The sequence below is a fragment of the Xenopus tropicalis genome, chromosome 1 (genome assembly GCF_000004195.4).
Source record: "Xenopus tropicalis strain Nigerian chromosome 1, UCB_Xtro_10.0, whole genome shotgun sequence".
In the NCBI taxonomy this organism is placed as follows: Eukaryota; Metazoa; Chordata; class Amphibia; order Anura; family Pipidae; genus Xenopus; species Xenopus tropicalis.
Window position 1 is genome coordinate 158,083,549 of NC_030677.2, and position 22,914 is coordinate 158,106,462.

The following is a 22,914-nucleotide window of genomic DNA, read 5'->3' on the forward strand; positions in this document are numbered from 1 at the left end:
GGATTCTGCATCTTCTGGATCGCCGTATTTGAAATGACCGGATGCAACATTTTACAAGGTATTTTCTAATAAAGCATTCAGAACAATAAACGCTGGGAAGGATAGGTCAGTTATCGGAGCAGGGTAGAATATATTTTTTACTTTAAAAATTTGTGTTACTTTTCCTTTAAGAAGAAAGAAGGAAGTGTTCAGAAGGATAAATGATAAGCATTGATTGTTACATTGTATACCTCCTTTGCTCAGTTACAGTATCACACTATAGGCGTGCTTTTTGTATTCTTTCGAGGTGGTTGGAGATTTGCCAGCAGGTGTTTGGAGAAGGATCAGACTGTACACATACATTGGACTACAGTGGGTACTGATGAGCGAATCTGTCTCGTTTCGGCAAAATACACTGAAATAAGTTTTTCGTGCAACAATTTCTTTTACCACACAACTTTTTTTCACCCATTGGAGTCTTTGGGTGTTTTTGCGCTGTGAAACCTGGCAAAAGATTTTTGCTTATCATTAAGAGTGGGGTCTAAAATCTGGTTTCCAATTGGTTGAAGACCCACTTATAGCATGGCTAAGGCTAATACTAGCTACTAGCGTCTGACAAACCTACCAAGGTGAACCACACATCACACATTTAATTTAACTATTCGTTATTAGAAAGCAGATGCTTGTTGTTTATGGATAAGAAGTCACATTTAAAGAACAAGGCAAGTGCAATAAAGACTGAATCTCCTGTTAGAGTAATACCTACGGAGGTGTCATCATTTCATTTAAGTTGACCCTTTTTAAAGATGGTAGTGTAATCCGAATCGCTAAAGTAAAAAAACAAAAACACTTTGTTCTGGCTAGGGATGCACCGAATCCAGCCTTTTTTTGATGGATTCCGCCGAACCAAATCAGAATCCTAATTAGCATATGCTAATTAGCATTCGGAAAGGGTCACAATTTAGGGGGGAAATTTTTTTAACCCTTCCCAATCCTAATTAGCATATGATAATTAGGATTCGGCAGAATCCATCAGGGTGGGTTTGGAGGTTTTTCCTGTGAATTCCTGTATGGGTTCGGTGCATCCCTAGTTCTGGCAGTGAAATACCCATGGTGCAACGCTCCTGCACCAAGACCAAGTTGTTCAGTCTAGAAGGCAGTGCACGCGCATTGTAAAGGGATTGTGAGTGCACTGACCTTCAAAGATGCTCCCAAGCCCTCCCACCACTATGCGTGCACCAATAGCACCTCTACAACATGGTTGCAATAGTGACGCATAAACCAAGCAGGGCTTATAAACACCAATCACCTGTCTCTCACAGGTTATTACTGTCAGACAATTGGTGTGTTTTGCACCTCTGCCTCCATCACCTCAAACAGCGCTGCACAAGACAATTAATATGCTCGCATTTAGAAGGAGAATGTTGCTTGCCGCATATGCATTTAGTTAAGAGCCGCCATGTTTATTATGTCACACTTTCTAATATGGTGGCCGCAATGGAGGGGGAACACAGTAATATACGGAAGTGAACAGTGGGAGACCCAAGGGGTATTTTAGCAAAAATAAAGCAGCAATCAGGTACAGGCTGATTAGTACGTTATGTAGCAGACATTTGCCTTGTCCTTTAAACACTGTATGGAAGGGTTTTCCATCAGCACACCTTTGGCCAAATTCGATTTGAGAGATAAAATTATTTTCTAACTTTTACAAAACTGTTGACTTTGTGCTCGAAACTTTAAATTAAATTACTTATAGGTCAGCAGCTTTTTGGCCAATAATACATAATACAGCAAGAATTTTTCATATTGGATCAAAATTTGTCCCAAAATTCTGAGTACTGGCCTAATAATTAATGTGGATGCATAAGGGTGAAGCTGTAACTCTACTCTACAACAGCACCCCAGGTATGTGTGTTAGTCCAAAAATCTGGCCAATAAGATAAAGTTACCTGTTTTTGACTCTTTGACGTGTTCTATTGCTTGACGAGTATTTATACCAAGGTCATGAAAATCACGTCTACGTCCACCACGATCCCCAAGAGATATTTCTTGAAATCCTGCTGATATCTGCAGGTCTGTAAGTAAATACAAAAATAAAAATATTTATTTTTTTTACTGTAAATAATCCTGTTTAGAAAGCATTTGCTCTCCTAGCCTAGGTCTTACACTGGGTGCCTTTCCCGCTGTTCTGGAACTACAAACAACCATTTGAATAAATTCGACCACAGCTGTAAATGCCACATTTTGCCCACTCCAGTGACTCCGAATATAACAAGTGGTGATCATATTTTTTATCTCCTTCCAATTTCAAAACTAAGGTAATTAAGGTATTGTATCCTGGGTGTTTTATATTGACCAGTGGCATAACTAGACTTCATAGCAAAATATTTTAGGACCTCAAACCTGCAGAAAGTAGTGAAAATGTGTCCACATGCCTGATAATGTGCAATGCATAAATGCCATATAGATAATGCCATTTCACTAAATAATAAATTGTCTTTATTTCACTTTGAACACAGCAGTCCAGCCTAAATTAACAAGAAGCTTAGTTTATTTAGGTTACAGGAAAGGGATTTTAAGGCTGATGAGGTCCATGCTTCTACAGCATAAAAAATGGCAGGGAAATCAGTAAAGAAGAGATGACTGATCAGAGCAGAGAAACCATTTTGTACAAAGGAGAGTTATAAAAAAATTAAATCAAAATAATGCTAAATTGGTACAAGCTTTTTAGCAGGAATGTTTTTACTTTAACATCTAATTGACCAATATAGATCTGAAATGTCTTTGTAAAAGTCAAATACCTCCTGCCTGTGTCACTGGAGTTGAGTGAGCAACAGAGGCTCTCTTCTGACGTCCACGCCCAACAATCTCTGGTTCTGCTTGCTCTTCTGTTGATGTCTTTTGTGTATATCCAGGTTGAGGCTCCTGTGAAAATATTTTTTAATCAACAAATGTTTTCACTAAACCCATGCAAACATTCCAGAAACAATAAAGCAAATGTTTAAACGCATGATTCACAAACACTTAGACGCGCTAAATATCGCATTTGTCTGTGCGAAAATTAACACCTACTTGAAGCAGGCGGTAATTATAGAAAAGTACAGTTAATGAGCTTTTGGCAATAAATTATGGACTTTGCAGTGTGCTTTATTCAAGTCTGTGTTGGCCCTAGAGTGATGCAGCCTCCAGTTTGAAGGAAAATGGTCATTTTCATTAAAGTAGTTTTACGAAAGTAATGCCATGTATGGCCAATATGGCGTGCGTTTTTTCGCATGCGGCGACTATTTGTGCGAGATGCGTTGATTAGCGCACGAAATAGTATTCGCGACTTAAATAACGCAAGCAACATCGCGTCTAAATTAACGCAAGTATGCTTTTAGTGAATCGTGCATTACAACGCGAAAAATCATTCAATGTAAACTACATTGCCAAAAAACTATATATCTTCTGGTTATATGATTTACCACAAAAGGGGTTACCCAAAAAGTGTAGTGTCATACAGCACTGTGAAATGACTTTTTTTACTTATCAAGTTATTCTTATCTATTGCAATTGGTGCTGCTTTCTGGATTAGAAGTAGCCTTGAAACGTAAACCAGCAAATTTATTAACATTTATTTATTATTAACATTTATTTATAAAGCACCAACATATTCCGCAGCACTGTACAATAGGTGGGTTACATACATTGGACATACAGAGTAACATATAAAGCAATCAATAACCGATACAAGAAGTGAAGAGAGTCGTGCCCAAAAGAGCTTACAATCTGTATTTACTTAAAAAGGCAGTGTTCTTTTGAACATATTTTTGGTCTATTGTTTTAATTAAGAAATATCTATGGTTTCTGCTATTTCTAGCACTAAACAAGAATATGAAGCCAGCTTCTTGTTAATTCTGGCCCCACCAAGAGAAATTCAGAGAAGCTGAAATAACATATTACCAGTCCCCTATAATAAGCTGTTCAGGGGCTGCTGCATGAAGAAGGAAGGGGTTTGTTTGTCAGAGAACATAGCAATCTCTGGACAAACTGCCTTGTTTGTAAAGGAAGGGGAAGCGAGTTCAGTGAACATAGCACACATTTCAAACTAGTGCTTTATAATAATAAAATAGAAAAAATAGGACAATGTGGCTAGTTTTTTAAATAAAACAATAGGCAGAATATAAGTCCTGTTTAATGTGCTCATTTTTAGCAAATGTGTTTGGTGTACCCCAGCCCTTGAAGGTTGATTTCTAAAATCTTAAAAAAGTTACATCCAGGGGGGCAAGCCCAAGATGGTGGAGTGAAAGGACACACTGCAGTTAGCTCCCGGCGCTGGCAAATCCACCCTGCAATTAAATTGCAACTAAGGCAGAGCCAAATGCACAAGAGCAAATTACCCCTGCTGACATTCCATGGGTAAAAAGAGAGGTAAGACTCAGCAGCCTGCATCCAGCCAGAGACACCAGAACCCACACTAGCAGATATACTGGGGGGCAATTAAGAAAAGCTGTGCAATGGCTACCACCCAGTTGCAGGAGATAAGGATCAACCTGTCTCTGCTGCGTCAAAATATGCAAAAATTCAGGGAACGCACCACAGCCATGGAAAACCTGGATGATGCCACACCTCCAGTGCAATCTGATGTCCAGACCCTTAAACAGCATCTAAAGTGATAAAGGACAAAGTTGATGACATGGAGAATAGGCTGAGACACAGCAATGTTCGCATAGTAGGTCTTCCCCCAAAGGCAGATGGACCATACCCAGTACTCTTCATTGAAAGGTGGCTAAAAGATACACTACGCTCAGACACCTTTTCCAACACTTTACTCTGATTTTTCACCAGCCATCCAGAAACAAAGGGCAAGCTTTACTGGGGTCAAGCAACGTCTTAGGGAAGTGTGCCTCTTATACAGAATGCAGTACCCTGCCTGTCTTAGGGTTCAAGAAGGGAACCAATTACACATCTTCCCTGCACCACTGAAAGCCGATGACTGGCACAACAGTAGAGGCATGCAGCACTCACCCATCAGAAATCTGTAACACAATCTCCAATGACAAGAGCAAGTTACAACTCTCAGCCTGTCATACCACATAGTAACTCCAAAAACTACTATCGAAAGACTCCCCCACATCAGTCTGTTACCCCACTGCCTTGCCATGCGATGGTACCATTCAATCAGGTTGGGGTGACTAAGTGTGGGGTCTGCCAGCAGACTGGGTTGTTTGCCCTCAATAGAAGAGACGTACGATTAAAACACCTCTTCAGCTCAACCGCTATAGCAACTATATCTGAGGCTACTACCTCAACCTCACTCTACAAATGCAGTACTAGGGACGGAACTCGAAATACCAAAGTCATCCCAGATTCTAAACCCAACTGTAGGAGGTAACATCAATTTAAACATCACTGAGCAATGTTTTCCCTACTTTTCACTCAGTGCCTTAGGATGAGACGCAGGCTCCCTGAGGTACTCACACTGTACCCACTATATGCTTCTCTAATCACCCTATGTTACCATGCAGTCAACCATGCAATGTGCCAACCTGCTGACACTCTACACAAGAATCTCTACCCTTGGATCTTCCTCAGGGACTGTTCCAGTAACAGAATTCCAGGGATACTAAACCCCCAGTTTCAGGTACTTTTTAATATATTTTTTTATACTTTATACTTTTTTTTAAATAATAGAAACCATAGTTTAAGGACAAGGAAAGCCGGAGGGCGTGGCTACCAGCTTGATGTGAGCGGTCGCAATTCTCTTGGGCTCCGCTGCTCGGGCCTAAAATAATCCCCTGGGGCCACCCTAACACGAACATCACGGACCCCAAAACTAACACCCAGACTCCTCTCCCCCAGCACAACAAAATGGGGCCAAGTAAAGCGCAGAAAAAAGCGGCGGAGACAGCGGCACGGCTAGAGAGATTTGCCAGGGAAGGAAGGCCTGCGCAAAATGGCGCGGATGACCTACCAGTGTCCTCTAGCCCACTGAAAATGTCTTCCTATGTGAAAAGACTGCGGCCATCTTCAGGATGTTATCACATAAATTATGGCAAGGTAGATAGGAATGGAGGAGACAATCACAAATCTGCCAACAAATCTCTTGTAAGTGAAGGAGGTGTTTTTCACAGACATAAAATATTAATATGGGCTTTCCTTGTCCTTTAAATATCTGAAGCAAAAATATCTGTTTATTTTGTAAGTGACCCTGACCGCCAGGAAGCATTTTCAGTAGCAGGCTGGAAATCAAACTGGAGTGTTTAGAAATTTAAATTTACTTATAAAAGCTTCATGACTTTCACAGCCCTTCATTAATTTAGGGCTAATTCAATTAAGCTGGAATTATCTTTCCTAGAGCATAATATTTTCATTTAAAAATACTGTTTTTGTGATTTTTAAGAGGGACCACAAATACATAATAGGGCTTATGTACAACTGCAAGTGCAGTGAGCAAATCACAATGCTTCTTTCCCACAATGCAGCAGTTTCCCAAAAATTCTGGCGTCATTGCGGACATACTCTTGACACAACTGTTTGCAATACCGCAACCGCAACTGCATTGTGCTGCAAAGTGAAGGCAATTGTATGGACGTCGACCAGTGTGAAGGCAATTGTGCAGCAACATGCTGTCTGTGCCAAATTCTTTAGGTGCAAATGTACTGTGCCTATTGAAGCTGGATGCAAAGCATCAGTAAGAGCAGTAGCACGTGACTGAAATGGAAGCTAGAAAGGACTTAATACCAAAGTGCAAGGAGGTCATTTTGACACCTTTAATGAAAGTGGTTTTACACACAACTGAGTGCAAGGAAATTGTGGGGACCACAACTACACTTGCAGATGTAGATGTGTTTTTCACGCAGAATTAAACAAAAAAGATTCTGAATCAAAGAGAAGATTTTTGTGTACAGAATGGAAACAAATGCTTTACTGTAGTTATTGCATGGACCAGCCAATTAACAACCTTCTTGTCCAGGGCACTCAGCAGTGCACCACTCCTTACCACAAACTAACAACTGCATTAATGCAATTCCTGTTCCTTCTATTCACCACATATTTATCTTACGATAACACATCCACCACATGGTTTAAAAGTTTAGAACATTCTATGAAGTTTTAGAAAAAAAATTCCATTCTCTGTTTCATTCATTTTTTGATTTGCAGGACAATCATTAGCAAAGAAGATACACTATACACTTACGCTTTGTGTAGTGGTGCTTTTAATGAAACCTGTCAGATGTATATTTTGCAAAGTAATATCTCTTTATGAACAAAAATAAAAAATAAAGTTATATAAAAAAGTTATATATGCAGTTATTTTTCCTTTAACACAAACTGTAAGTTCAGATTCTACTAGTATGAATAGCATATTTACATGAAAGAGTTTAAATGCGGAATGCTGCCATCATCTGGACAATAATGCCATTTACTTCTTCTATTTAATAAACTACAAAGCAGTATATTTAATCTGTATTCAGAAAAAATACTTTTTCGAATTTGAAAAATTCCGATTGGAAAACGAACATTTTGCAACTTTTTCGTATTTTTTTTCGGCGCCTTTACGACTTTTCGGAAATTATTGCGACTTTTCGTTACCAATACGATTTGCGCGAAAAAACGCGAGTTTTTCGTAGCCATTCCGAAAGTTGCACAAAATCTGGCGATTTTTTCGTAGCGTTAAAACTCGCGCAAAAAGTCGCGATTTTTTAAGTTTAAACGCTACGAAAAAGGCGCGACTTTTCGCGCAAGTTTTAACGCTACGAAAAAATCGACAGATTTTGCGCAACTTTCGGAAAGGCTACAAAAAACTCGCGTTTTTTCGCGTAAGTCGTTATGGCTACGAAAAACTCGCGTTTTTTCGCGCAAATCGTATTGGTAACGAAAAAGTCGCGATAATTTCCGAAAAAAAATCGCAAAATACCGATCATTACGAAAAAAACGCAATGTGCTCCTATGTCTTAGGTACTCACAGTGCAGCCTAGACAGCATACTGTACATATAAAAAGTTAAAATACAGCTTATGACACATGTAATAACGGGTAAAAGCAAGTTTTCTACTGCGGGCAACTAATCTCCCCGAAATGCCTTTCCGCCAGCAACAAAGTAAATCGCTGGTGGAAAGCATAGGTGTTGTTGCGCAAATTTTGTTGCCGGTATTAAGGCAAAAGGAATCAAACAGCTCCAGGCAGCATTTTAAAACCGCAGTGAATTTAATGGCAGTGTCAGTACACTACATGTTTCGGGCAAAGCCCTTTCTCTGCTTCAACAGAAATCTGTTTTTTAAAAGAGCAAGCAGATTTTTGTATATTTAATATTGAAATCTGACATGAGGCTAGACATATTGCTTGTTTCCCAAGTGCCCTCAGCCATGTCCGTTGTGCGTTGATAAACTTCAGTCACTCTTTTCTGCTGCAGTCCAAGTTGGGGTGATATCACCCCACCCCCCTTCCTTTCCTCCCAGTAGCCTGTCAGCAGAACAATGGGAAAATAGCAAGATAGCAGCTACTGGACACCTGTATTGCTAAAAAATGCTCCCATGCCCCACCTAATGATAGATATGGTAACAGAACTTAATGTTTAAAATCCAAGTCTGTTGCCCCAGTGTATATTTGTTTTTTGCACCAAACATTAAATATAACATTATAACAGAAGACATTATGGTCACTATTACCTAGGGGTATATTTATATTTGTTCTGGGTCGTTAAGGGCTCTGGCACACGGGGAGATTAGTCACCCGCGACAAAACTCCCTGTTCGAGGGCGACTAATCTCCCCGAGTTGCCATCCCACCGGCGAAAATGTAAGTCGCCGGTGGGATGGCACACACGGCGGCGCGATTTCCCCCATCTTCAATCATCACGTATTTCTTTATAATGGCTTTTAAATCAAGCTTAACAAGCAGGCATACCCTCCTCCTTTTCTATTTCAAGTTTGTGTCAAGACTGGCTACAACAGACTTTGATAAAACTTGGTTGACCGTTTTACTAATATCCAAAACTCCATATTGTTGGCTGTAAGCAAAGGACTGTAGAAGCAATATCTCCATTACCTTAATGATCCATGTTGCTATAAAGACTGGTCTAAGAGACATGCCAGCCAAGGTAAAGATGGATATCCATTGTTTGTCAGGAGCATCCCTAAAACTTGCAGGCAGAGAGAGATGTTTGGCTTTCTTACTCAGATTGTAAGACAGTTGAAGGTGTAGTGTATATATGCTATAGTAGTTTATCTGTCCTGCAGAGCAGAGGGTGGGCTGATGATTTAGTCAATTCATGTTCTGAGAATTGCATTAATACAGCAGTAGTTATAGAATTACAGCTGGGCAAGTAACTAAAATTTTCATAATTGTGTGTAGGCTTGGTAGCTTTTATTACAGACAAACCAAAGGTGTAAAATAGTGTGTTTGCACTTTTCAATTGCTTCTAAGATCCAGAAGTGAAAATGAAATCAGCATTGCCCTGCAATTTTGCAGTTTAAAGGTTCCTACAGAAAAAATAACCAGTACTTTTTAAAGATCAATACAAAATGAAATATATTTAATTTTATTACAGCCTTTTATATAAATATTCAGACCTTTCCAGGTGCTGGTGGTTCCTGACCACGGGCTCTGCCTCGAGCTCTTGCTCTAGCTCTTCCTGACATTTTTATCTCCTACAACACAAATACATAAGTTTACATTGTGCAATAGTTAGAAAAAAGTACTATCTATAATGTAATACATAGTACAGTAGTATATTTAATCTTCAGAAATATAAAAATAATTTATTCCTAGGACAATGGTACATGGATATTTTGGATTTTAATTGTCCTGTTTGAGAGAAGCATGATGATCACAAGGAACTTCCTGCCACTGCTCAATGGATATAGTAAAAGAATATGAAATTTCATTTTCAATTTGTTTTATTTCTAAAAAATATTGGCTGAGGCTGAACAGCTACTGTCTTTGTTTATGCTATGTATTCCTCTACACAGGTATGGGATCTGTTATCCAGAATGCACAGGACCTGGGGTCTTCTCCATGCTTTAAATTTACTAAAAAATAATTTAAACATTAAATATACCCAACAGGATTGTTTTCCATCCAATAAAGATTAATTATATCTTAGTTTGGATCAAGTACACGGCACTATTTTAATATAACAGAGAAAAATAATATTTCTGAAAATTAGAATTATTTGTTTAAAATGGAGTCTATGGGGGATGGCCTTTCCATAATTCGGAACTTTCTGGATAATGGGTTTCCAGATAACGAATCCTATACCTGTACTAAACTGATAGAAATTTCCATGGCATAGTTGTGGCTCTCTAAGCCAAGGCTTGGGTTACAGATAGGGATGCGCAGAATCTATGAATTTTGCATTGGGCTAAATACCAAATCCTCAAAAAAGATTCTGCCAAATCCTGATTTTTCATAGTTTAAGAGGAACGTAAAATGAGTCCTGCTGTGGACCCCAGTGTATTACACCAGTAACATTCCTAATTTCATGGGACTAGAAAGCACTGGAAAGAAAGAAAATGAAGTCTCATGGCTGTGACAATTTTTGTCCTCTAATAAATCAAAACTAATTCAGGTTGATGAAACCAGATTAAAGATTTTTCCCATAAGTTAACATGTTTGTTTTACATAAGAAACTGCATATAGAGGAATACATATAGGCAAAATTAATGGTAAAAGTTTAGATAGAGAAATTAGAAGATGATTACATTAAAGACTTCCTGAAGATGAGAAAGGCAGCAAGCAAGAAGTAGGACATGGTGAGACTAGGTTTTCTGTAAGTTTCCCCTATCCATGGAAATGCTGCTACAGCTCACCACATACTCAGTTCTACCCTAATTTTTGACCTCTTTCTGTCCCTAAGCCTGTCCATAATTACAAGTTGGCCGATTTGTACATCAAATAACCTTTAAAACGACAAAACCAATTTTACACTTACTACTAATAACACTTCTCGAAGAGAAAAACTATTTTCAAAGCACATTTACCTTGTCCAAGACAAACAGGCTCCCTTTATTCTAACGCGAGTCAACAGGTGAGGAAAAGTTGCGCCGCCGCTCGTCTCTGTCACTGAACTAAGGCCCCTTCACTTCAGCGCAGACCCGCGAAAAATTCATCCGCGCAGTACAGATCCAATTTCTTGCTGCGCCACAAACTATAATTCCCTAAGGCTACGCCCCACTAAGTTATGGTGGGCATAATCTGAGTACCTCATTCACTGTGCGGAAGGATAAAGTAAAATGATTACATGTGGCCAATGAGAGCCTACTTTAGACACCTGCTTGCATTAAGTTTCAGGTGCAACTTGTACTAAATTTTGGATGGCAAAGTGTTATTGGATGTATGTAGCAAAACTACACGTGCTAATAAAGAATGAATTATAACTACACATATTGATTCCTTATCTAGACATTATTTTTAAATGTATGGGGTTATATTTTTGCTGGGGTCTGTATAAAATGAGGCCCTCATTCTGCAATGCCCTGATGGTACATATATATGTGTGTGTGTGTGTACATACAGTATGCTTCCATTTTGTACATACAGGACAAGAATCAATTCCAGGTTTTCTACTAATTTAATTCCAGGTAAAAAATAATGCTTAATGCCAATGTAATTGATAGGAAAAAAATACTGGCTTTCCTATATTTTTATCTTCTTGTATTTTTAGCTTTCTGCACTGTGAATAATATTAACGTCTAATGATTTTAACCACAACCTGAGTTTCCACCCTTTCTTAAAAAAAATAACCAAGCTTACCACTGAAAAATTCACCTACTCTCTATTGATTCCTTTGGGATTTTTAGAAGCATATTTATCAAATGGTAAACTCCAACGGTCACCCATTGATAAAAACACTTCTAAAAATCCCAAAGAAATACACAGAAAGTGTTTTTTTTTTTTTTTCGTGGTGAACTTTAATCTCAAATTTTGATACATCTGCCCCTTAGAACAGCATAGGCCCTTATTTTACCATTTTCTAAGACAAGTGCTAGAGCACCGCAAAAGGAGCCAGATCTGGCTGGCCCGGGGTGCAATGCTTATTGCTGTCAGGCATTGTGATCTCTCTCAGACTACCTTATTTTTTATCTGATACCAACCACTTACTACCCACTCTGGATGCAGTGCTGCACTGAGTGTTATGTGTAAATATTTTTATTTCATTGTAACAGAACAAAGAACTGTGCAGCATGGCGCAACCTGCATGGCAATATGCAAGAGACAGAGCTTTCACACATTTTTTGCACTAGTTTTGTTAAAGAGGTATTGTGGCTTTAGAAGAAACCCAGGTTAAAGAAGAACTACACACCTGCCTTTTTTTTAACTTCTAGCCCCCCCCTTTAGATGGCCCTCCACCCCAGCTGCGTCTGTGCATGCACCTAAAAGTTCCCTGGCCTGCCTGTACAGCTATGGAACTACAAAGTAGAAACTTTGTGTTCTCCATCTTCTGGTGTATTAAATTCTGCTTCTGTCTCTCTGGCTTCTATCGCCAACCAGTAGCATGGGCAGTGTGGCCAGGGTTTGAAAGTGTAATACAGAGACCTTATCCGCACACCCTAGTACTCCAAAATTAAATGCCCGGTGCACACTGCTGGAGGGATCGGCACCCTCCAAAACCAGTACAACCACAAAAAAAGCAAATGGCACTCAGGGCTATAAACAAGGGAAAAACCCTTAGAATTTTATTGAATAAAATTCTAAGGGTTTTTCCCTTGTTTATAGCCCTGAGTGCCATTTGCTTTTTTTGTGGTTGTACAGGGTTTGAAAGTGCCCTTCTGTGCTGGGGCTTTTAGTTAAAAATATACAGAGTTGATTGGTCTCCTTTAAAGGACAAGGAAAGGCTAAGTCACTTGGGGGTGCCAAAATGTTAGGCACCACCTTGTACCCCGGGCTGGTGCTCCTGTTAGGAGAAAACAGCACCAGCCCGGGGTACCTGTCGAGCAGGGCCGTAACTAGGGGTAGGCAGAAGAGGCAGCTGCCTAGGGCGCAACGATTGGGGGGCGCCAGGCAGCCTCTCCTGCCTACCCCTAGTCCGCGCTCTTTAGTCATTGCCCCCGCCGTTTGTCCTTATGCGGTGGGGGCAATGATCCATCGAATCGCAGCGCAAACCCCGCCCCCCGCATTCAACTGCGCATGCGCGCCAAGGGGGGGGGCGAATGAGGAAGGTGCAGGGGCGAGGTGGTCGACCGTGTTGCCTAGGGCGCCCGGTCGGCTTTGCCCGCCCCTGCTGTCGAGAGTGCTTCCTCCTTCCTACTAGCGCTGCAGCCAATTGTCCTGGACAAAGGCATGCGCAGTAGAGTGAAAAGCCGACTTCTCTGTTCAAAGTTCGGCTTTTCACTCTACTGCGCATGCGCGCGCGATCGTTAAGGAAGGAGGAAGCGATGCAGCTACCACGGGCTGGTGCTGTTCTTTCTGTACAGGGGCACCTAACATTTTGGCACCCCCAAGTGACTTTGCCTTTCCTTCTCCTTTAAGTTTGGGATCCAGGTTTACATAGTAACATAGTAAGTTAGGTCAAAAAAGACATTTGTCCATCAAGTTCAACCTTAATGCATATATATAACCTGCCTAACATCTAGTTGATCCTGAGGAAGGCAAAAGACCCTTCTGAAGCCTCTCTTATTTGCCGCAGAGGGGGAAAAAAAACCTTCCTGACTCCAAGTAGAAATTGTACCGTTAACAAGTTTCCTATCCATGTGCAAACGACTTCACTAAGACCAACATAACTGAGTTTTGAAAGCAGCTGTTTGTGGGGCACGGTATCAGATGTTTTGGCAAAATCAAAATAGATCACATATACTGCAACCCCACTGTCCAGCTTCTTACTAACCTCATCATAAAAAGTATTCAAATTGGTGTGACACGACCTGTCCTTCATAAAGCCATTATGATTACTGCTCATAAAGATATTCTCCAGAATTTTGAATGTGATCCCTTAACAAGCCTTCAAATAACTTGCCCACCATGGATGTCACAATCCCTTTTTAAATATAGGAATGACATGAGCTTTCCCCCAATCCACAGGTATCATACCAGATAAAAGCAAGTCTGAGAATATGAAAAATAGAGGCCATTCAGTTCAAAACTGAACCTAGCTCCCTACATTGAGCTGAGCCAACATTGCAGCCATTGGGTGGGTCTTGGCACTCTGGCCAGGGGCGTATTTATATTAAGGCACCTGAGGGCCAGTGCCCCAAGCCTCCACCCCAGATTTCCCTAGGAAATCTGGCAATGGAGCTGGGGGGTAGAGGGTTGCGAGCTTTAGCGGAAGTAACGGTACGTTCACACTGCATGTGACATCACTTTCGCGAAGTTGCTGCATGTAATGTCATGCATACAACATAGGGGTGTATATAGGTCCGGTGCATAGGGCAGCACCAGAACTTAATATGCCCCTGACTCTGGCTCCTCTATTGTATTTACTAAAGAAACAAACTGATTTAGCATATTTGCCAACCATATTGTTACCATAATTCAGTGGAATTGAAAAAAACTTTTTGGGGTTAGTCTTAGCCTCTGCCGGAATGCGCTCCTCATTTTCTATCTTTGCTCTTCGGATTGCTCTTTTACAACACATGTTATAGTGTTTATATTCAATAAATGCAGCTTCTTCTTTTTTACTCTTTAAACTTCTTTACTTAAGCCACAAAGGTTGGTTCTTAAGTTTTCTACAATTACTACTACAGGTATGGTATCCGTTATCTGGAAATCCGTTATCCAGAAATCTCTGAATTACGGAAAGCCTTTCTCCCATATACTCCATCAAATAATTCAGATTTTTAAAATGTATTCCCTTTTTCTCTGTAATAGTAAAACAGGACATTGTATTTTATCCCAGCTAATATATTATTAATCCTTATTGGATGCAAAACAATCCTATTGGGTTTAATGTTAATGTTAATGTTTTATTATTTTTTTAGTTGACTTAAGGTATGAAGATCCAAATTACGGAAAAACCCCTTATCCGGAATACCCTTGGTCCCAAGCATTCTGGATAATGGGTCCTATACCTGTACAAAGACATACACAGACTCTTTTTCTCCCTGCTGGTTTCTCTCTCCTGATCTGACAGGAAAATAAAACCTTCCCAACAGACAAACACTACTTTCAGCAGGAATTACATTTAAGGGTATATTTTTCATGCTGTGTAAAAAGTGGAGTAAAACATCACTGGTGATGTTTTTTATAGTAACCAATCAGATGCTTTGCTTTGCTTTTCTAACTGTTGAAATCTAATTGCTGATTGGTTGCCCTGAGCGACGTCACTGGTAATGCTTCACTCCACTAAGAGTATTAATATTTACAAAATACAAATCCAAAATGAAAAAATGTTGTTATACAGCTACAGCAATAACATTATAGCGTAATTTAGTCTTATATACAGTAAATGACATATACTTATATTAATTTGGACTCTGCAAAAGTAAAGGAAATCAGTCATATTTATCAAATGATAAAAACTATGAGAAGGCAGTTCTCCACAAAAATTTATCATGGTTAATTCATCTGTGTTTTTCATTGTGCTGCATGTGGATATGGGCATGCACAATATTATTATTGCATTTATTTATTAAGCGCCAATATATTCTGCAACATAGTACATAAACATAAACATACCAAAACAGTAGGTAACAACTAGGGCCCTGCATGCAAAGGCATCAAAATATTAAGGACTGGCATTAGAATGACACAAATTAGAAACTTGTTAACTTAACTTGAAGGCTATTTTCCCTTGTGGGATTGGTTGATGAAGCAAATAACAGAAGATGGATTAAGGAGTAATTTTCTTATGTATGGTGCGTGCCCTACTTCTGTACATGCCTCTAGTATCAAGACAGGGAATCTTTGGGAGCAGAAGAGCAGTGTACTTCCCCATTCTGACCCACACCCAATGTGAACCCACAATATTTTCCCAAATTTCAACCTAACCTTATGCTGAAACCTACAAGTCAACCCACACATCACTAGTCCACACAGTTTTCTGTGGTGTGGATCTACAAATACTATTAATGTGCCATCTGTGTTACAACCAAAGCTCTTTACTTAGCTCCTTTAAGCAAAAAAATTTAGACTAGCGGTTGTCTATGAGATCTACAATATTTGGCCAGTTTGGAAGGCTATTTTAACACTGGTTGCTATCCTCTAATAAAGAAAGCACTAAAACACATCTGCCTGACTTCTCATCTGATTATGTATAGACTTAATCAAAATGATGATAAAGTTTTTAAAACCATAATCTGATAATCTGTTGGTTATAAAAGAAGTTGCTTCTGAACCCCTCTCCATGCAATGCAAAGTAAAGGAAGGAATTTTTTTTGAAGAATTCTGGCAAATGAAGTCTGCTGTGGTACCCCTTACATTTTAATCCTTCTTAAAGGAGAGGAAGATGAAATCACTGGGAAGTGCCAAAAGTTGGGCACCCCCCCAGAGATTGGTTTACTTACGTGATACCCTGGGCCATTGCTCCTGTTAGCAGAAACCTGCCCTGGCCTGGGGTTCTTCTCAGCAGCTCCAAAGAGCAATTCTCTTCTTCCACTTTGTCTTTCTTTGCTACCCTGGTGCCCAAGCATGTGCAGTTCAGTGAAAAAGATGGCTTTTTTTGTTAAAATTCAGCGTCTCACTTTACTGCACATGTGTACCTACGTAAAGAACGCAAAAGCAGGAAGAGGATCGCACCAGCCCAGGGTATCAGGTTAGTAAATACAGTCACGGGGGAGAGGTGTCTAAGTTTTTGCACCCCTCTGTAATTTCAATCTTTCCTTCTTGTTTAACATACAACTGGGTACTTTACCCTGGTTACCTAATGCCAGAATTTCACTTAACAGCTTTCTTTAAAGATTAGTAAAAGTGTCAGTCAGTTAACCCTAGAACTGTTGATTCTTTGATGTATTACAGAGAGAGCTGTTGAGCCAAAAGCCTAGTACTCTTTATCTATTATCTTAGTAACTGCTAAAAATAGAAATTAATGTAAGTTGCAAATGTGCTCAGAGAGGCATTTTAAGACTACCTCTTAGAGCACTCGCACAGCACCTGATCTGGCAACTAGCACTTATATTGTAGTGTCACCCACTATGACCTACAGCAGTGCTGTCCAACTTCTGCAGTGCTGAGGGCCGGAATTTCTCTCACATACATGGTGGAGGGCCGCTAATGGAAGCCAGTTTTGACCACTCCCCCCTTTAAACCACACCCACTTCATCACAATGGTGGTAGTGCAGCAAAAACCCAAATGCATAGTCCTCACTGCGGGGATATTAACCATCATTCATATGTGAAAGAATTATATTATGTCATATTAAGACATACCCTTAAGTCCATATGCCGCCTGCTAACAAACTCTGCCTGTCCTATGCTGCCTGTGTGTTCCATACTCTGCCTGTCCTATGCTGCCTGTGTGTGCCATACTCTGCCTGCCCTATGCTGCCTATGTGTGCCCTACTCTGCCTGCCCTACCCTGCCTGTATGTGCCATACTCAGCCTGCCCTACCCTGCCTGTATGTGCCATACTCAGCCTACACACATTGTACATACAATGTCTGAGGTGTGAACAGGTGAACAATTTGGGTGATTACAGCCTGAACCTGAGGTGTGAACAATGCAGAGATTAAAAGGTGTGAACAGTACAGGGGATTACATCCTGAATCTGAGGTGAGAACCATGCAGGGGGCCAGTTAATCTCAGTACTGATACCATTTAAAGTTTACACAAAATTAAGCCATCAAGCAGCCAGACAGGTGGGGGGGGGGCGCACAGAGGGGGGTCGCGGGCCGCCAGTTGGACAGAACTGACCTACAGCATGTATATTTGCCTATTTTGTGTCTGTAAGTTACCCTCCCATCTAGATTGTAAAATCTACGGGGCAGGGACCTCCATCCTCTTTGATTCTTAACTTATTGCAACTGTATCTTGTATTTATTTGTATTTATTGTTATACTTTGCATTTATCTATTATTATCTTAATAACCCCCTGTTTGTATTAATGTATTCTACTGTACAGCGCTGCATACATATGTAGCGCTTTATAAAAAAAGATATACATACATACATACAAGTAAGTTTACCTCCATAAATGATTGAGATTAATTTCCTTTAAATACCACTCAGAATGAAAGCTTTTTCCGATGATGCAAATTTTATGAGACAAATATGATGTGAATGAACATTCTCTTTAACCCAATGCACAGCATGTTTGTGTTACAAAATTAAACAATGGTAATGATTAAAATTAGATTTCTAGTGTATACTGCAATTTAGTAGATTTCCACTAGAGGTCTCTAATGTTCACACTTTCAGTGAACATTTTAGCTGTTGCAATTCCACACAGTTGATGTGTAAGGTGAGTATGCCATTACGCATAAGACCATTAAACTGCATTCATACTAACATAAGTAGTATGTGTTCAAAGATGCAGCTGCAGGCTACAAGTTTAAACCATTTTATACTTTTTTACTTTTTTCATAACAATAATTGGTAGATTGTGTTTATATGTATGTGTGTTTTTGTGTAAATATGTTAGTGGTGCTGCTTTTTATTGGGACTGATTAAAAGGGCTACTAAAACTGTTAATGCAGAATAGAGAAATGAATTGTATCTGGCAACAGAATAGATGCAGACATGTGCTGCTGGCTTAATTAGAATTATTTTAGTACATTTAATTCAGGAACTCAAGATGCTTTTTTACTTATAAGAGGGGGGGGGGGGGTAGGTAAATGTTCCAATAAAATGGCTCAGTAAGTCAATTGTAGTACAATGCTGTGGCATAAAACTTTTTTCAGCTAAGACCGGACTGGGATTTAAAGGAGAAGGAAAAGCTAATAAATAGTTAATGTCAAGCTGCAGGCATTCCTTCAGTTCTCTCAATAGTGCCCTTAAGTCTCCCCATATTTCTCCCGTTCAGATGATCAGAAGCCTTATATGGAAAAAAAAGCTGAGCTCTGTAAAGAAAGTTCCCATAATGCCTCACTCCTCACCAAGTTAGACTATAAGGAAGCTTCCTGCTGATTGGCTCAGATCCACATTCCTAAGGGGGGGGAGGGAGTTCTTGCAGGGAGGGGGGAGCAGGAGAGGGGAGACAGGAGAGAGCTGCGTGTCTTTGGCACAGGTAACCAAACAGACAAGAAATCCTGTTTCTTTTGACAGAAGACTCAGTGCAGCGTTTCTGTAAGTGCTTATGGCTGTATTTACATAGACCTTCTGATAAAGCTTACTTAGTTTTTATCTTTTCTTCTCCTTTAATATAGGCTCTGGCATTTCAGTAAATGAATAGAATAATAGTAGTACATATGCTCATAAGAAAGGATCTCACCTATAGTATAGGTTGGTCCAGGTGCTCATGCCCCAGACCCTCAGCCAAAGGGAGCCAAAATGGATACGTCTCAAAAATAGAAAGAAGGCAGGCACTCCGGTAAAGTCATTAGTGGATAGCAATTGTTCATGAGAAGTGGAAGTAAAACCAAAAAACTTTTTATTTAACACATGATACAAAGAGCCTTACGCGTTTCGTACCTCCTGGTACTTAATCATAGGCTAAATGAGAATTGATACAGACAACGTATTTAAAACAACTTGAGCCAATGGTTATTCAAACTTAATTAGCTGATGTAGACTAAATTAACCAATCAAAAACCTGAAAGGTCAGTTGGTAATCAGACAGAAATCTACAAGTCAGTCTGAAAAAAAGGTACATGTGTTCAAACAAGGGAAGTTTTTTATATAACAAACAAATCGTTAAATATAGAGAATAATAGTAGATATAGAAAAAGGGGCAGTCTTTTTAATAGTAGATAAAATTTGCACTAAGCAGTATTATATATAAATATCAGTATAAAAAATCAGTATAAAAAATATATAAATATAGGTCCAGTATATCTGTACCCCTTTTAATGTAGCTTTAATGCTGCTAACCAGGTTATAAAGATTAGTGAAATATAAGTATAAATTACATGTGTAATTGATAAAAATGTTTTTTTAAATATGTATGAAATATAACTAGCCAGTTACCAAATAAATCTCAGATAAAGAATAGAAAAAGAGACACTAGGATATAAACTTTTGTCTAAAATATAGTTAATTAGAAATCATATATAGCAAAGATCATACATAGCAGGATACGTCATAATCAAAATTTAGACCTTTAGGTTGTCTAGTGTGAAGGTAGAAAATCCATTTTGTCTCTTTTTTTAGAAGGGCACTGACAATGCTACCTCCTCTAGGACTAGGGGTAACCTTATCAATGGCTGTAACTAGAAGATTACTTAAAGATCTATTGGAACATTCTTCGAAATGTTTAGCTATTGGTGTATATGATTTAGTGTCCGTGATATTTAGAACATGTTCACGGATTCTTTCTTTTAACTTCCTGCTGGTCTGTCCAACATATTGTTTCCCGCATTTCTTGCATGTAAGAAGATAAATGACATATCTTGTATTGCAATTTATAAAGTGCCTAATAGAATATGTCTTTTGAGTGACAGTTGATAGAAAAGTTTCAGTTTTTTTGACAAAGTTACATGTAATGCATCTCTTAGAACCACATTTAAAGCTACCTTTCATGGTTAGCCAAGTTTTCTCTTGTTGATTAGTCTGTACTAAACTCGGAGATAATTTGTTCCCTAGGGTTTCTGTTCTTCTAGGTACATATTTTGGGCCATTAGTTAATATCGATCTAAATATTGGCATTTCAGCCCAAATACATAACGCTTATTGCATGCTTTTTTGCTTTAAAAAGCATGCAATAATGAATTCCCGATTCATCAAAGTCATTTCACATGCGTTTAGACACATATCGCATACGCAAAAAAATCGCAATGTGTTATTTACCTCGCATCGCAGTAGTTCTCAAATAGAAATAATACTAACGCATGATTCACAAACACTTATGAAGCGCTAAACGCGCTAAATATCGCATTAGTCTGTGTGAATATTAATACCTACTTGGGGCAGGCGGTACTTAAAGAAAATTGTGGTTGGTGAGCTTTTGACAACACAACATGGACTTTGCAGTGGGATTTATTCAAGTCTGTGTTGGCCCTAGAGTGATGCATCCTCCAGTTTTCAGGAAATGGTAATTTTCAGAACAGTAGTTTTACGAAAGTAATGGTTACGTGCGTAATATCGTGTGCTAATATAGCACGCAATGAAATAACGCACACGGTGGAAAATAACGCAAGAAAAAACGCTCATCGCGAGTTAAATAACGCAGAGAACATCGTGTCTTAATTATGACGCGTGTCCTTTTAGTGAATCGAGCATTAAGTCACAACAAATAAGAAGCGATAAAATTTTTACGCATGCTATAAATAGCGCTTGTTTTATTGACATTTAGTGAATCGGCCCCTATGAGTCAGCTTCCTGTTGATTGGCTCAGATCCACATTCCTAAGGGGGGGGAGTGAGTTCTTAGCATTCTTGAGGGAGGGGGGAGCAGGAGAAGGAAGAAAGAGAAAGCTGTGTTTCTCTGGCACATGAATTACAGACATAAGAAATCTTTTCACAGAGAAGTCAGTGCAGCGTTTCTGTGAGTGCTTATGGCTGTATTTACAAAGACCTTTCTGATAAAGCTTACTTAGTTTTTACCTTTCTTTCTCCTTTAAAGACAGATTTAAGACTAATGTTATGTAGGGAGCTGTGTTTTTCTGTGTGTTCTTTGTGTTGCATTGTTTCCCATTTGAGAGAACAAACATTGTGAAAGCACAGAGCAATGCATTTGATAGAAACAGGCAGACTATAGAGCAGGGGTCCTCAAACAGGGGGCCAGGTCACAGTCCCTCAGACTGTTGGGGGGCCAGACTATAGTTAGTCCTCAAACTATGGCCCCTGTCCCCACCATGTCCTCACCCATTGCTACTGCTACTACCTGTCTTCCTCCGTGTGGTTCTCGGCACCAGCATGTCACGTCACCACATCGCACTGGCCGACTGTGGCCAAGGACCACGCTGAGGCAGACATGTAGTAGCCAGCGATGAGGACACAGTGGGGGCCAAATAAATTACCTTGGGGGACTGGCCCGTGAGCCGTGGTTTGAGGTCCCCTTCTATAGAGGATAGCACAGACACTGCTCTAAACAGGCCAAACTTCTCTATCCCTGTGCAGGTTATACTGTAGTTGTTTTGTAAGTCCTAACTAATGTATTATTTCTCACTCTCCCATTTACATTGTGCAAATTCTTTACAAAAACCTCACCCTTCTAGCCCTATACCTACCTAGCTCTATATACAATACATAATAGATTTACTGGATTCTCCTGCTTTAACTTTTCCAGTAATAAATTTGGCAAAACTCTGCCACCCACACCACAGAGCCCTAAATGTACACTTTACTATTGTTCTCACATGGTTTTCTTTCATGAGTTGCAATCCCCAGGCACCTTGTATCAAAAATTTCTATTAAAAGAAACAGAGTGTGAAATTCGCTGAGGTTATAGACTGCCTGAAAATGTCACACTTTTTTCATTTTGGAAAAAATAACTAGCAAAAACTGTTTGAATAAATGAAAACATAAGCAGAACCTGGAAAGTGTATTTAAGAGATAATTCTTTGTGCACACCAAAGGAGAAAGGGCCCAACCAGACCAACAACAACAAAAATTATTGTATACACTGTATTAAAATGTATGTGTAATGTAGACTAGGATTTACCACTCTGTGAGGATAGAGTGGTAGAGTGTTATTTTAGATGGTGTAATGGGTAACCATGAATGCTTTTCCTTTAGCTGAATTTAGTTATGCAGGACGTTTTTGATTTTTAATTGAATCAAAAGTTTCTGAATACTTTTTTTTTAATCAAGTGATGTTGATAAAGAATTTTCAAAGGAAACAGAAATAATGGTTTGATTTAACAAATCACCTGATTAAATGCATGAGATTAGTATAGATCCAAATAGAAGAAAACTAAAGATTCTAGCCAGAACAAAAAACATTTTTTAATCTGGACACCAAGAGACTGATTTATGAGTGCTTAAGCC

The 22,914-nt window shown here is 39.3% G+C and overlaps 1 protein-coding gene across 2 annotated transcripts in view; it reads right to left on the minus strand.

The window, feature by feature from the left end:
• Positions 1–11,135, minus strand: part of piwil1 (piwi-like RNA-mediated gene silencing 1) — a 68,168-nt gene extending 57,033 nt beyond the window's left edge. Inside the window, exons 1-4 of one of the 2 annotated variants that reach the window (XM_018090379.2) lie at positions 10,942–11,135; positions 9,532–9,609; positions 2,781–2,904; positions 1,929–2,054 (exon numbers count right to left, since the gene is read on the minus strand). In XM_018090379.2, coding sequence (XP_017945868.1) covers positions 1,929–2,054; positions 2,781–2,904; positions 9,532–9,600 — 319 coding nt within the window. In that variant the 5' untranslated portion in view covers positions 9,601–9,609; positions 10,942–11,135. The remainder of the gene's footprint in view (positions 1–1,928; positions 2,055–2,780; positions 2,905–9,531; positions 9,610–10,941) is intronic. The other variant, XM_002940181.4, reaches the window with a different exon arrangement.
• Between the last annotated feature and the right edge of the window lie 11,779 nt (positions 11,136–22,914).